At 41.8% G+C, this 14,250-nt stretch overlaps 1 protein-coding gene across 1 annotated transcript; it reads right to left on the bottom strand.

The window, feature by feature from the left end:
* Window positions 1-3,572: 3,572 nt before the first annotated feature.
* On the bottom strand, window positions 3,573-13,209 carry herpud2 (HERPUD family member 2). Its single transcript, XM_078252155.1, has 9 exons — window positions 13,099-13,209; window positions 11,302-11,690; window positions 9,418-9,495; window positions 9,033-9,140; window positions 7,811-7,974; window positions 6,525-6,650; window positions 5,586-5,921; window positions 5,286-5,397; window positions 3,573-4,493 (listed from the first exon to the last, which is right to left on the bottom strand). The coding sequence occupies exons 2-9, from the start codon at window positions 11,446-11,448 to the stop codon at window positions 4,302-4,304; spliced, it is 1,263 nt and encodes a 420-aa protein (XP_078108281.1). The 5' UTR covers window positions 11,449-11,690; window positions 13,099-13,209; the 3' UTR covers window positions 3,573-4,301.
* Window positions 13,210-14,250: the final 1,041 nt, after the last annotated feature.

The following is a 14,250-nucleotide window of genomic DNA, read 5'->3' on the forward strand; positions in this document are numbered from 1 at the left end:
GGGCGCGCCTAACGAAATCAAATGGCCGTCAAGCCGCTGTCATGCATAATTAATTGGGCCTTCTACGACCAACTACACAAAAATCCATGGTCATTTGATTAGGGGGTTTTGGAGGACTCTCTGAAGTGCATCGCTGTCTGAGCTGCTTCCCTGCTCACCTCTCTATCAGGGAGGAACGTGTCAGAGCCTGCACATATGTTTAACTTTCACATCCAGCAGAGACAAAATTCAAACTCTCATTAAGGATCATTTAAAACTCAAGGACATAATATGACTACTTTATAATGTCTTTGCAATAATGTGTAGGCTGTGTTTTACTGAAGATCACTATCTAGCCTACAGATAAAGAGACACCTGACAGTTCTCAGCAGGTGAAGTCAATGAAACGCCCTTCCTCCCTCCCGATCTACCACAGCACTTAAAGGGTAATTTTGTTTGTTTTTTCAACCTGGACCCCATTTCCCCATGCATTTGTGTCGAATAGACCAGTCTCGCATTGCCAGACCTTCCTTCACAGCGCTGCGGAGGAGGGTCTGACGAGTCCACACAGCATTCCAGGATGGGAGAAAAACGTGTTCTGGTTTATTGGCGTTTTTTTAAACCGATCACAATCGTCTTGGGCGGGCGGTAAGCGCTGTACGGAGCCACGGTGCCTCTGCAAAATAGCCTCGGGAAGGAACTTGTTTTGGTGGAACGTGTACGTTCAAAAGTTGTTTTAGTCGTGCGACAGAAAACTCAGTTTGGACCGATAGTGTAGCTAGCTGTCTGGATTTACCCTGCAGAGATCTGAGAAAAGGTTAACCATTCTCATAAATCGACCAGAGTTTAAAATGCCAACACAAAGAAAGCCCAAGGCAAGGGATATCCGGCCTAAATGAGTGAAATCCGGCAGAATTTCCGTCGGCAACGGAGCAAACCCGGAAGTGGAACGTCGTGGATATACTACTACTCAGCGGTATAGTCTAATGTATTATAGGGGGTATACTGTACTGTATATATGGGCCAGAATCTGTCTTTGAGGGAGTGGGGGGGGGCATTTCATAGTGGGGAGTCTGGGTGTCCTCCCCCAGGGTTATTTTGAGCGTCAAAGACTTCATTTCCTGCATTCTGGATACACTTTTATGCACCAATTTATGGTGGAAATACCTTTATTTAGCCTATGTGAAGAAGAAAAACACAGATGACAATTCAAAATATATCAAACATATAATGGAAAATATGTATGGAAATCCCGGAGCTTTCTTAGTGGGTATACTGCGTATACCTGCGTATCACGTAGACTACACCAGTGCTACTACTAATAGACTGATGTGACCACAAATCTTTGAAATTGGTCCAGTATTGAGCGAGATCGCAGTGACGCTCCGGCGCGGACCGAGCTGCAAGGTAAGCTAATGGGGCAATTCTGCACCCTCGATTTTTGTCCACTAAAAGTTTTTGTTTGTGCCATTGACAGGCTCATATTGTAATTGAAAGTGTCTGACAACAACTTCCATCTCACAAGTGACTGCTTGTCTGAAGACAGCGGTGTGAGAGTGGAACGCGAGTCGGGAAATTGAACTGTACAGAGGCAATCATGAGGCCGTTTTTTAATTTCTAAGAAAACTAAGTCTGCAGCCACACTATTAGTCACCGTGGCGCTTTGAGCTAAATGCTAACGTTGCATGCTAACATTCTCACAATGACAATGCTGACATGCCTATGTTAAGCAATTTTGTTTATATAGCACCTTTCATTTGACATAAACTCAAAGTACGCTACATTAAAAAAAAAAAACAAGCTATAAAAATCTAACCATAAACATTAGGACAAAGCAGACAATTAACCTCTTAGGGACCGTTCGGTATTTATGGAATGGACCACCGGAGAAAAATAGGGGAGGGTCATGTCTTTTTATTCTTTGCTGAGGGGAGGGTCATCCAACATTTTTCAGTCCAGAGGGGGGGTCACCCAAAGTGGCTTGTTTGGTGCATATTTTTCCATGTAGCTCTCAGTCTCGGCCCCTGCTACCAGATGGGTCTGACCCATGAGTTTGCTCGGGGGCAGAGGGAGCACTGCTCCCCTGGTGTCTGAAACGGATAATTGCATTGTTTAAAAAATGAGTGGAATAATTACGTCTGACATGATCAGATATTTTATAAATATCTTAAATAACACAAAACAACTAAATGGTGGTAGGTAATACATCTGATTTCATATACTGCTTTAGTAAAAAAAAATATTACCTGGCTGACGATGGGAGCAGCAGGACGCAAAAAACAAAAATTACTGTTGCACTATGTCTGGACATCTTGCCGTGCCAAGGTTGCAATAAAGGTTTCCTAAATGCCACATTTGATGTCAGCTTACTAATTAATTGCGGGTTTTGTGTAGATTTGGACTTTTATACGTTTATTCCACTTTGTTTAAACGGCAAAGTGGATGAAGCCTAGTGACGAGTCCATAGCAACCAGTTTGTGTTAAATGTTACTCAGAGTGCCTTGCTGAATGGTCTCAATGTTTTATTGTTTTATTTCATGTGAATACTAGTTTACTACAGGAGTAACTTAGTATTTGAAGTAATGCAGTAATGCAGGAAGTGTGCATTTAGTTTCCATGCTTATTGTGTTTCCACAACGTTAGTGAGTAAATCTACTGAAATGGCCACCACACCATAACAGAGGAGTGGGATGCGTCAGATCAGAATGCAGAGGTTAAGTCACATATGTCATGGCTGTTTAAAGTCAATAGGGATCTGTATATTTGCCAAGTGCAAACCGGGGGTGTGTGCTTAGGGAAAAGTCAGGGGATCACAAAAGCCGGTAAGATTCATACTGAGTGGACCATGAATGTCTGCTCAAGATTTCAAGGCAATCCATCCAATGGTTGTTGACATATTTCCGTCTGGACCAAAGTGTTGGACCGACATCTATAGAGACATGCTGCTACAGGGGCTAAAAATATGAAAGGAAGCCATGTTTTTTAGTTGTTCATATACTGTATTGTGCAGTTTTATTTCCCTGTAATTCTGAAATGTTTGCTATCTCTGGAAACTGGAAACAAGTGGAATGCATAATTATGCATAGATAGAAGTTAAAGCAACAGTCATATCTTCATTTATATCTCTTCTTAAAACATCATTATCAGCCAGCATTTCCCAGTTCATTTAATTCATTTATTTGATTTTACTTGAGTTGTCTTTTTGTTTCTTTTAGCTTAATGTAGTTTAGTCCAATTTGCTCTTACTTACCATTTGCTTTACCATTTGCTCTTTTGTTGCAATATGCAAAGCCATCTGTGACTTGCTTTTTCTAAATGACTAAGAAAAAAGATTTTTTTTATTAAAATTTATAATTTTATGCCATGAAACATTTCAAGCAATCACAACGTTGCAACATCTTTGGCTGAGCAAAGTATGAAAACAATTGTTGCATGAAAACAATTTAGGAAAGTCCCATACAAGGAATTCCCATCAGCAAACTACTTCTGAACTCTGAGCCACTTTAACATTTGTGTGTGAATACCGCCACCTGCCGGACATCAGAAGAACTACGACTAAATTACAGGAAGTAAAACACAGCAGACGAATCGAACCGGAGCAAGATTTTTATTCAAAAAGCATATATTCAGAAATTAAAGATGCATATCCTTACATGAGTAAATAATGTTAAAATACACAAAGTGGGAAAACAATGTGCTTCAGTAGCTGCACATCGCGTGCATACATGAAAATGTCTTTAGGGATGTGGCTTCCGTGGTCTGTTAACGACACACATCTCCCTCTCAATCTAGGGAGATTCCAGATTTTATTTTATTTATTTTTTTTTTTTAAATATGGGTCACATCCATCATTTAAAAGTTTCAAAAGCATGAACTTATCACTGTTTAAAAATGGAAGACAGCTCCCTCCGGGGGTCTCTCGCCACCGACACGTCTCAATGAATTCACGATTGATGAAAAAAAATATATATAACAAAAAAAAAAAAAACTTTCACTGCTGAAGAAGCATTTACTCCATTAACACAACACGAGATTTATTTTCTACATGTTCGTTTATTCTCATACCCTCCTTCAGAACTCACAATGTATCTGCTCTTAAACTTCAGAGGAGCCTGTTTTAAATATCGGTCGAGGTTTGTGGCCGACTGGCAGGGGTTGTACTGGGATAAAAGGGTATCTGAATGGGGGGGGGGGGAAGGTCTGAAGAAGTTAAGACAGTAAAGACGAAAGTGGGAATTGTGATACTTCTGTAGAGTGGTACCTGCTGGCAGAAGGAAGAGGGGTGTATGAGAGTAAGGGCGGGGGGGTGGGGTATTGTCTGCCTAGTTGGCCGGTTGGGGCCGTCCCTCTGGGATGAGCGAGGTAAAGAAGGTGCTGACGAAGGACCACGCGGTGGTGAGGAAGCTTGGTTCTGGGAGAGCGGCGGCGGCAGCAGCCTGGGCCGGGTCCTCAGGGCCTCCCCCTCCTTCCTCACCGCTGTCGTCCTCCTCCATCCCCTCATCCATCAGACGTTCCTGGGACATAGACGGGAGGAGACTCGGTGGTTAGAGAGACCGAAAATAGTGAAGATGTAACGCCACGTTCAGACATGCAAGCTGATCAACTGTCAACGACTATAGTACTTTTCGGCTTTCAGCGGTAAATCTTCAAAAATCTGATTTGAATCAAATTTGGTGGAAACCTAGCACATGTGCTAAAGAACAAAGAATTAGTTTTTTAAGCAGATCTGCGTTAAATTATTTTTTCAACAATTTGATGCAACGTACTGCAACGTACTGCGAGCCTAGTGCAAAGGATGCTGGAATAAATAAGTATTATGTTATTAGCGGTTGCACGGTTCTTGCAGAATAGCGTGCGGCTCGGGCCGCATTTTTCTGTCCGAGCCCGGCCCTCGTCCGACAGGGCAGTAACCGAACTCGACCCGAGCCCGACAAGCATTAAGATATTTATGTCCGAGCCCCACAGTTAAAATCATTTTTTTTTTCTCATACTAATGACAGGTGTACGTTTGTTTGTGTGGAAAGCTGTTATTAAGCAGCTGTAGGAAGGCATTCGGAAATGTCAACAGATGAGCGTATCAGCGCACACAGGACAGCAAGCGCACGTTAACACAGGCGCGCACCTACATAATAAGCTGTTTTAAATATAAAATGTTCAATGCCTTATCGCGCTGATGTGACCGAGCCCGACCCGAACATCATTTCTAAATATTTGTCCGAACCCGGCCAGGCCAGTTGGGTATCCATCCTCTACTGCAGAACTTAAGACAAAATAGCAATAAAGTTGAGAGACACTCTCCAACTCACCATTTCCTGTATGTCTTGGTGTCTCTCTGCTTCCTCTTGAGGAGGCCTGGCCCTTTCTCCTCCTCGGAGGTTCTGCTGCTCCGGCCTGAAGGGAAACCAACCGGCCTGGTGCCTGGGGACAAAACACAAACATATCTTTAAAATCCATACATGCATAGAAGAAAATCACATTGAAAGATTAGTGAAAACTGACTTGGTCAGAAAAACTGTCGATTAGTCATCGACACACATTAAGAAAACTGAATACAAATTCAAGCAAATGTGAGAAATGTAAAAGTATGTAAAATAGAATAGACTCACAGGTAGACAAGCAGCATGGCGCCGACCACCATGACGAAGCGGCTAAAAGAGGAGTAGAAGTAAACGATGCTGAGCAGGACGCCGGCGCGAGACACCGTGTACAACCAGTCCAGCCAATCGCGGTTCAGCTCGTCGTCGTTCATCACTGCCCCGCCCTGAGCATTCATCTGGATGTTGGGGTTGGCTGGCTGGTTCTCAGGTAAAGGGTTGGCAGCTGGGTTGGGCCCCAGCGGGGGCTGCACGGCTTCGTTGGGCTGGGCGGGTTGATGGGGCAAGGAGGAGGGAGAGGAGGGAGGGGGGGTGTTGGGAGGCTGAGAGGCAGCTACGGCTGCTTGACTGATGAGGAGGTGAAAAGATTCAGATATTTAGAAGAAAATACAATAGCATAAAATTCCCTCAGAGTAATTCCTCAAGTAAGGTAAGGTCCTGACTACTACTAATATTTGTGATACGGTAGAAAGTAGGGCTGCACGATATGAGGAAAATATGTGATATGCTATAATGTTGTTGAATATTGCAATAACAATATTACGTGCGATAAATAAGCAGATATTAAGGTGTACTCAGTTTTGCCTTACTGTTGCTTTCAGTATTCTTTTAAAATACAACAAAATTGCAAATTTGAACAAATAAAAGTTAAACATTTCCACCATTCCTTTATTGAACATTGAATTGACTATAAAAAGCACCGCTAAAAAAAAAGAGTGTAGTTTTCTACTGACATTTTCTTTCAACTAACACAAAAAAATCTCAGTGACGCAGCCTTTCGTGATGTGTTTATTGCGCCAGTTGATATCACGATGACGATAAAAAAAAAAAAAAATATATATATATATATATATATATTTTGTGCAGCCCTAGTATAAAGTAGAAAAAGATGTTTAAAAGATCTGTGTATAAACAGTCATGTCCATTTACCGACACATTTCTTGAACTTACTATTGCATGTAGTAGTGGCGTGCATACATCTGCTGCCACCACAGCATCTGCATGGGCATGTACATGGGGTGGGGGGGCATGTTGGCAGGGAGGTCGCCTTGTAAAGGGACCTGGGCTCCATCTGGCCTGTGGAGGAATTCCATGTTTGTCATTAAATGTGTCAACACTGCGCACAACAGTTTGCACTCTTGATTATCCCCACTGGAAATATTCTGAAGGTCCAAAATGACAATAGTGTTGAATCAGCAACTCTCCCACAGTCTGATTATAATAAGCTTTGATAAAAGGTTTGATTTAGGGCTGTTGTATTGGATCACATTCAGTTATACAGTCCCTTTAGTATTTAAATGCTGCTTTTTGGATGCTTTTATATAGACCTTAGTGGTCCCCTAATACTGTATCTGAAGTCTCTTTTATATAGACCTTAGTGGTCCCCTAATACTGTATCTGAAGTCTCTTTTATATAGACCTTAGTGGTCCCCTAATACTGTATCTGAAGTCTCTTTTATATAGGCCTTAGTGGTCCCCTAATACTGTATCTGAAGTCTTTTATATTGGCCTTAGTGGTCCCCTAATACTGTATCTGAAGTCTTTTATATAGGCCTTAGTGGTCCCCTAATACTGTATTTGAAGTCTCTTTCCCAAAATTCAGCCTTGGTGCAGAATTACAGCCACTAGAGCCAGTCCCACAATGAGCTTTCCTTAGCTACAGAAATGGCACATACTATTGAGGAGGGGGGTGTGGCCTTGACCAACTGCCACTTTGCTCGTTTGAAAGCCATGATGTCTCTCTCTCTCTCTCTCTCATGGGTGGGCCAAATTCTCTGGGTGAGCAAAGCAGAGTAAGGGGAGGTAACCTTGCTCCTTATGAGCTCATAAGGAGGAAGATTCCAGATCGGCTCATCTGAGCTTTCATTTTCTCAAAGGCAGAGCAGGATACCCAGGGCTCGGTTTACACCTATCACCATTTCTAGCCACTGGGGGGCCATAGTCAGCCTAGGGGAACGCATATTAATGTTAAAAAAATCTCATAAAGTGAAATTTTCATGCCATGGGACCTTTAAGAACCATGCTGTAAAAAAAGATTTGCTTCAGGTGGCATACTGTATGTGGAACAAAGGAGATGTCTGTACAAACTATTATTTATGTGTTTCTACAAACAAAAGCCTAGGTTTAGTAGGTTACAGCTGACACACCAGCTTTGCCTTTATTTTGAGGAAAACACTGAAACATCAGTGAAAAGGAGTTCCATATCAGTTATATTGTGGCATCAGAAACTTGCTTACCACTGAGGGACACCAGCGGGGCCCTGGGGGTTGTACTGGGGGAAGCCGCCGCGATACCTCAGACCATCATAACTTCCTGGGACAGAAGAAGAGGAAGAGGAGGCTGGCTGGCTGTCCTGATTTGGTGTGGTGGCCGGGGAGGCCGAGGCCGCGGCTTGTGAACTCTGGAGTGACGAGATGTGAACACCAATCAAAAGTTGAGCTGAGAACATTGTTGCATTTTTAATAATCAATGCAAGGAAAACAGAAAGTGTTATGAAAGTTGTTCAAATTGAACACAGAGTCAGTTTTAAAGGCAGTGTGACTGCGTACAAAGACAACAGTCGGACATAAGTGGAAGCAAACAAATGTGGATTTGCTCTAGACGGTGATATTTGAGGGGAAGACGTGTTTGCACTGGTTATCCCAGTCACCAATCGGAGCTGTCTCTCAGACACACACAGTCACACGTCAGACACACACACAGTCAGTGTTATGTTGCAACCAAGCTGTTACTTTTTATATACTTTTACATACTGTACTGTTACACTGTTACCTACTGCTTTCACCTCTGAATATATGTATGTATAAATAAATATTTTTATATATTTATTACATCTCCTTAGGCATACACTGCACATATTCTACATTCATGTTTACAATTAGCTTATCCATTTGCTATTACTGTCTTCCACAAATGTATGACCTTACTTCACATTATGTTACCTTGCACTCGTTTATGTTTTATGTCTTAAGTCTTAGATTGTCATTTAGTTTTTTTTACTTGTGATTTTCTTACTATACAAACATAAGTAGAAGGTTGGAGTAGAACTCAAGATTTTCATTAGCAACGACTGCCCCTTTAATGGTTGTATATGTACATTTGATAATGAATAACTTGTTACAGCTAACTAGGGATGAACCGATCCAACTTTGTCTCTCTCAAGTGAAAATTCCCTTTAATTGTGTGTTTAATCTTAACACACCTCTTCAACAGCATCCTGAGTCAACAGCATGTCATCTCATTCAGGAGTAAATCAAACAAGAGGAAGTCAACATGGTTCACCAGCTCTCAGAAATGTTTGACTAAGGATACATTTACCTGTAACAAGCCAAACAACAAAGCTGTCGCACACACATTGTTTGAGCCCTAAAGGAGGAGGTGAAGAGAGAGTGTGTGTGTGTGTGTGTGTGTGTGTGTGTGTGTGTGTGTGTGTGTGTGTGTGTGTGTGTCTCTACTCACGCTGGGGTCAGAAGCAGAAGAGTTAGCCGTGGAAGGGCTCCGAGGCATGGGTGAGGCTGGGGGGCTGTGAGAGGTACACACTAAATGCATCATGTGGTATTCATCCTGCTGTGGGTCGCCAAGGTCAGGGCACAAGCCGAGGATGTGGGAGGCAGAGGGCACAGAAGAGGAAGAGGAGGAGGAGGAGGAGGTGAAGGCAGCAAAAGAACAGACGGAAGAAAAAAAACAAGGAAGAGAGAGAAGAAGTATTATGTGTGGAAATGGCCCGGATACAGACAGAATACTCAATATTTGTTGGTAAAACACATTAGATCAGCTATTGTTTCCCAGGCAGCCCGTTTCAGTTCCCTCACAGCGCACACACACGCACAACAGTAGCTCTTACCTTTCTAAGCACATCTCTGAGCTGTAGGTGGTCTTGAAGGAGCCTTCCTGAGTACACCAGCCGCTGGTCTTTGGACAGCTGCAACCAAAAAAAACATTGTATGGTGAGACAAAGAAATGACCAGTGTACAGACAGTGTGAAGCAGTGTAAATGTGTTTCTCTCTTATTTGCTGAAACAGCAACGGGCAACTGAATTTAGGTCACTGGCTGGCCCATCTATCTCAGCCACCTAACAATCTTTTCTTTACAGTGTAACCAGATAAGGGCGTCTTTGCCTCATAGAAAACGGGCCCGTGAGCAAACCTGGGCCTCAGAGCTGAAACCTCAAATATCAACAAATGTATCAAGTGGTTCCAAGGCCAAGAATAACCCTCGGCTTTTAGGCAAACCCGGATGACAAGTCCTTAAAAGGGCTCTGGAAAAAAATGGAAATTTGGACAATTCCATTAAAAACCGGGACAAACCCCCATGCGCTGATGAAGATCATGTGATATGATCACAAGCATCCGAACCGCTACAAAATGGACCTTGTTGTGAGACTTTTCTCAACTGCTGTTTCGAAGGCCAAGAATGAACACACTCAGTTACTTCTGTCATGACCAGCCCACTGGAATCCTGCACACTGATGCAGAGCAGAAACATCAGCCTTTCATATAAACATTTTTTGTCTGCTCCGATTTAGTTTCGGTTCCAGCTGTCAGAGGGCAAAGACCTAGTTGTTGTGTGGAACATTATGACATGAGATGTCAAATCCTTAATGTGTATAAAGTGATTAGGCACCTTTGGATTAGATTCGATTGCTGGGCTGGATTAGATTTCAAATCTTACTAAAAGCATACCCAGTGACTGTTCCCTGTGCTTCCTGAAGCTTTGTGCTGCATTTCATTTCATAAAAAGGACACTTGCCCATGACAGAAAACAGAAAAAAAGAACAGAAACTCAAAAGGTCACCACCTCATTCTCACATATCCCACAAATCAATTGTTGCACTTATGTGTGCTGCGCTCTCTCTTTTATAATCGTGTCTTCTTTCTCCCTTTGCACCGTGATCTGAGCATTTTTACACAAACACAGACTTAAAAGCACAAACCTTCACTGACATTTTAACACGTTGCTTGTTGCCATGGTTACACAGCTTTGCTTAGCTCTTGATGTCGCTGGTCTGCGTTTGAAAATTAAACGGAAAGACATGTTGCTGCAATGCTGAATTCTTTATACATCTCTTTTTTTGCAGTGCAAAGCGGTCCTTCAGTTTGAAATTCGAGGTGTAAAAACGACATGTTCCCCCCACGTAACTGCTCAACTCATCCATGAAAATCCAGCAGTCACTTTGTTAAATACTAATCCGAAAGAGAGATTATTTTCACCCCTTGTGTGAGTAAGAGGCGGGTGTTTTATTGTGCACCCAACGCACCTGTTACCAGACTCAACAAAGCCGTTACACGGGATAAAGACGGGAGCATTGTATTTCGGATGGGGGGGTTTGGAACATCCAGAGAAGTGGATTGTGCTGCAGGACTGGTTTGAAAAGGCTTTTTTTTTCTCCTTTCTCTCCAATTATATAAAATCCCAAAACAGTTGGAATATTTTATAAGTGATAGGAATTCAGACATCGGCTGAGTCTAGAGGTGAAACAATTCATTGATTTGTCGATCGGCAGGATCACCCACTTACATTTTCAAGGAAATAGGACAAATATTTGTTTTTTTCGGCTTCTCAAATGTGAGAATCGGATGCTTCAACATCATGACATTCAAGGAATCCCTCCTGGCTCATGAGTCAGTTTAAACTCTTTCAAGTGTTTTTAAATCCAGCCGGACACCAAACCAAAAAGAGCCAGGACGAAGGCAACGAATAAAACCACGGAACATGAAAGCTACTTACCGGCTTGCTGGGGTACACATTGGAGATGTGACTCTTCAGCCTCTCTACAGTCCAGTTGAGGAAGCAGTTAATGGTCTGATCTTCATACTTCTGGTTGGGGGCCTTTATGACCAGGGTTACAGGACTCTCAACTGCCCAGGAGTCCATGGCTCATATTACTAGCAGGGCGGGCTCTGAAGAACCTGAGCTCAGGAGAGCTTAGCGTCACAACTCAGGACTGACCTGAGGAGAAAGTTCCCTCAAATCCTCTCCATTCTGGACTCAGTAAAAACGCACCTCAAACTCTCCCCGCTGGTCCCCTTTTACAACATCTGCCTCGCCTGTGGGGAAAGTTGGTGCTTTCCGACGATATTGATGGGAATTCTTTTGTGGTGATAGTTCTTGGATTTCTGTTGGGAAAAAAAAAAGAAAAAGATGAAGAGTCTGAGTCTCTTTGCTGTGAAGGAAGTTTTTCATACACTGTAGAAGCTGGCAGGTTTTTTTTTTTATAAGTATAACAGACTAAAATCCTCATTAAATCATATGATATCTTGCTGTATAGCTTACTATTTCAGATACACCCATTCTTGTAAAATGTTTTTTTTTTGTTTTGTTTAATGTTCTGACAGTTTTTATACCCTGGTCCTGATAGTAACTATATCTCATTTCAGCCGTATTATATGTTATAGTTATACTTCACTCAGCTGTCACAGTCACTTTAGAGGCTATAGTTTATGGTGCTGTTTAATTGTACTGCATTATATGGATATGTTTCTAATATTTTGTCCACATTTATATTAATAATACTAAATATTAGAGATTTTATTTTCAGTATAACATATTACACTTCAACAGCACCATGAACCATTGCTTCCAAAATGACCACAGAGGTGAATCAATAAACGGATTCTAACTTTAATGTAGGTGGTTTTAGACTGTATTAGTTTTATCTACATGTAGCCTACCTAATAAACTGGAAACTGAGTGTTAACTTGTAAAAAGAAGATACTCCCTTTATTAGTCCTACAGCGGGGACATTTGCAAACTAAAAGTGAAATCATACTGCCAGTAAAACACCGTTCCAGTTATACAGGTTTTAGGATGACAATTTCTGCACAGACAATAACGTTACTTGTTAGTAGTAGTTAATGTGCCTATAATATTGTTGTATTGCATTTGGCAAATTAAAAGTGCCACCAGGAGTCTTGTGTTCTATTATACAAATCGTAGGATTCCCAAAGATTCACACCCTGGCAGATAATCTAAATAGTTTAGCTGACAAGCAGTACATTGAGGTTATGTAGTTTAGCTAATGATGTACTTCTGTATTGTGTATGCAAAAACACTCAAGCATGAAAACAGAAACTATGCTGCTAAGGTGGGGGTCACGAGTTTCAGTTCTGACTTCCTGACACCTGCCATGTTGCGTCATCTTTACAGTAACGTTAAACTGTCAAAACAACTAACGTTAGCCTAACTAATTGTAAATCACCGAGTCAAGCTAAACCAGGACATGCATAGCTAGCTAAGTACGCCATTAACCAGTACAGCCCTCGTGTTCACAAATCAACACACTTGTGAAACCAGCTTTAGGTCATTTCGAGCGGCTCTGTTTATATATTTTTTTTTTTTTACCCTTCATGAAACCAGGGTAACAGGGTTTAGCTTGTTGGCTAACGTTACCTTCGCTGTTGCTTGCTAGAAAACTCGGTTGGACTTGCGAACCGTTCACCGCGGTGACAACAAATTTAAGGGACGGTTAACTTAGCTAACGAATTGAAGCAAGCCATCGCTATCAGAAGAGCTTTCTTCTCATACCTGTTTACTCTTGTGGTACCGTCGTCTACCCTCTCCTTCCCAGCTCGAGCTCGGCTCGCCTGCCTGCCTTGTTGTTGTAATCGGGTGTGTGTGTGAGACCGGAAGCCACGTCAGCATTCTCCTCACAACAGCTGATCAAAAGAACAAAAAAAATGTATCAGCAGTATGATCAGCAGCCAGAAAGAGAATTCTAGACCCTAGTACGTTAGTCTTTATTTAAACGGCGAGCCTCGGAGACACAGTGCTATAATATGTAATCGATAATGTGCAATTATTGTAGTAACACTAAAAGTACTATTACCCGAAGCTGTTAATGTTTAACGTCGCCCATCAGATTCTGTGACCCGAGTAGGAGTTTAAGCTGTTGCCAGTTCAAGCCTTTTTGTCATACATTTTTCCACACATTCTGTGTTTTATTGACACACTGTATTACTGTTAGTGTTAGCCAAAATGGTGCCTCCATAGTATTTAGATGGAGTCACAAAACTCTCGGCTATAAAAAAAAAAGAAAAAAAAAAGTGTGACCCTCTCTGTAGGCTATCCATAGATATGAGGCTATATTTAGGGTCACCAATGTTTTACAACGACGCTGAAGTTGGCTTCCGATTCGTAAGTTAGGGAGATTTTCATATGTAGATCACATAAGACCAGGTGGTTTTGGATCTGGACCTGGTCCAATGTGGTCTACATATGAAAAAAAATAGTAAAATCTCCTCTTTTTTGCATTTTCACAAATAGAATAAAGCTTTCACAAATCTGAAACTGGGTTTTTAAGAATCTTTAGCCTCTCTGGGTTAATCTAGTCCAGATTTGACAAGTCTAGGTATAGTGGGTTTGGATCTGGACCTGGTCTTATGTGGTCTACATATAAAGAAAAAACCCAGTAAAATCTCCCTTTATTGCGTTCTCATAAAGACAATAAAGCTTTCACAAATCTAAAAGTGTGTTTTAGGCATAATTAATAATTTACCTTAATGACTAACACTCTTTCAATACAGTAAGAGGTTAAAAAAACGGAGGATCAGTCACTCAGCAATGTAAGCAGTTTCCCTGCTGAATCAGACAGTTTTAAGTTCCCCTTAACTTTCCCCTGAACTGCTGAATTGGAAGCTGCGAATCGGAAGCCAACTTCAGCGTTGTTGTTTTACATAG

Source organism: Sander vitreus, chromosome 6 (assembly GCF_031162955.1).
Source record: "Sander vitreus isolate 19-12246 chromosome 6, sanVit1, whole genome shotgun sequence".
NCBI classification, from domain to species: Eukaryota; Metazoa; Chordata; class Actinopteri; order Perciformes; family Percidae; genus Sander; species Sander vitreus.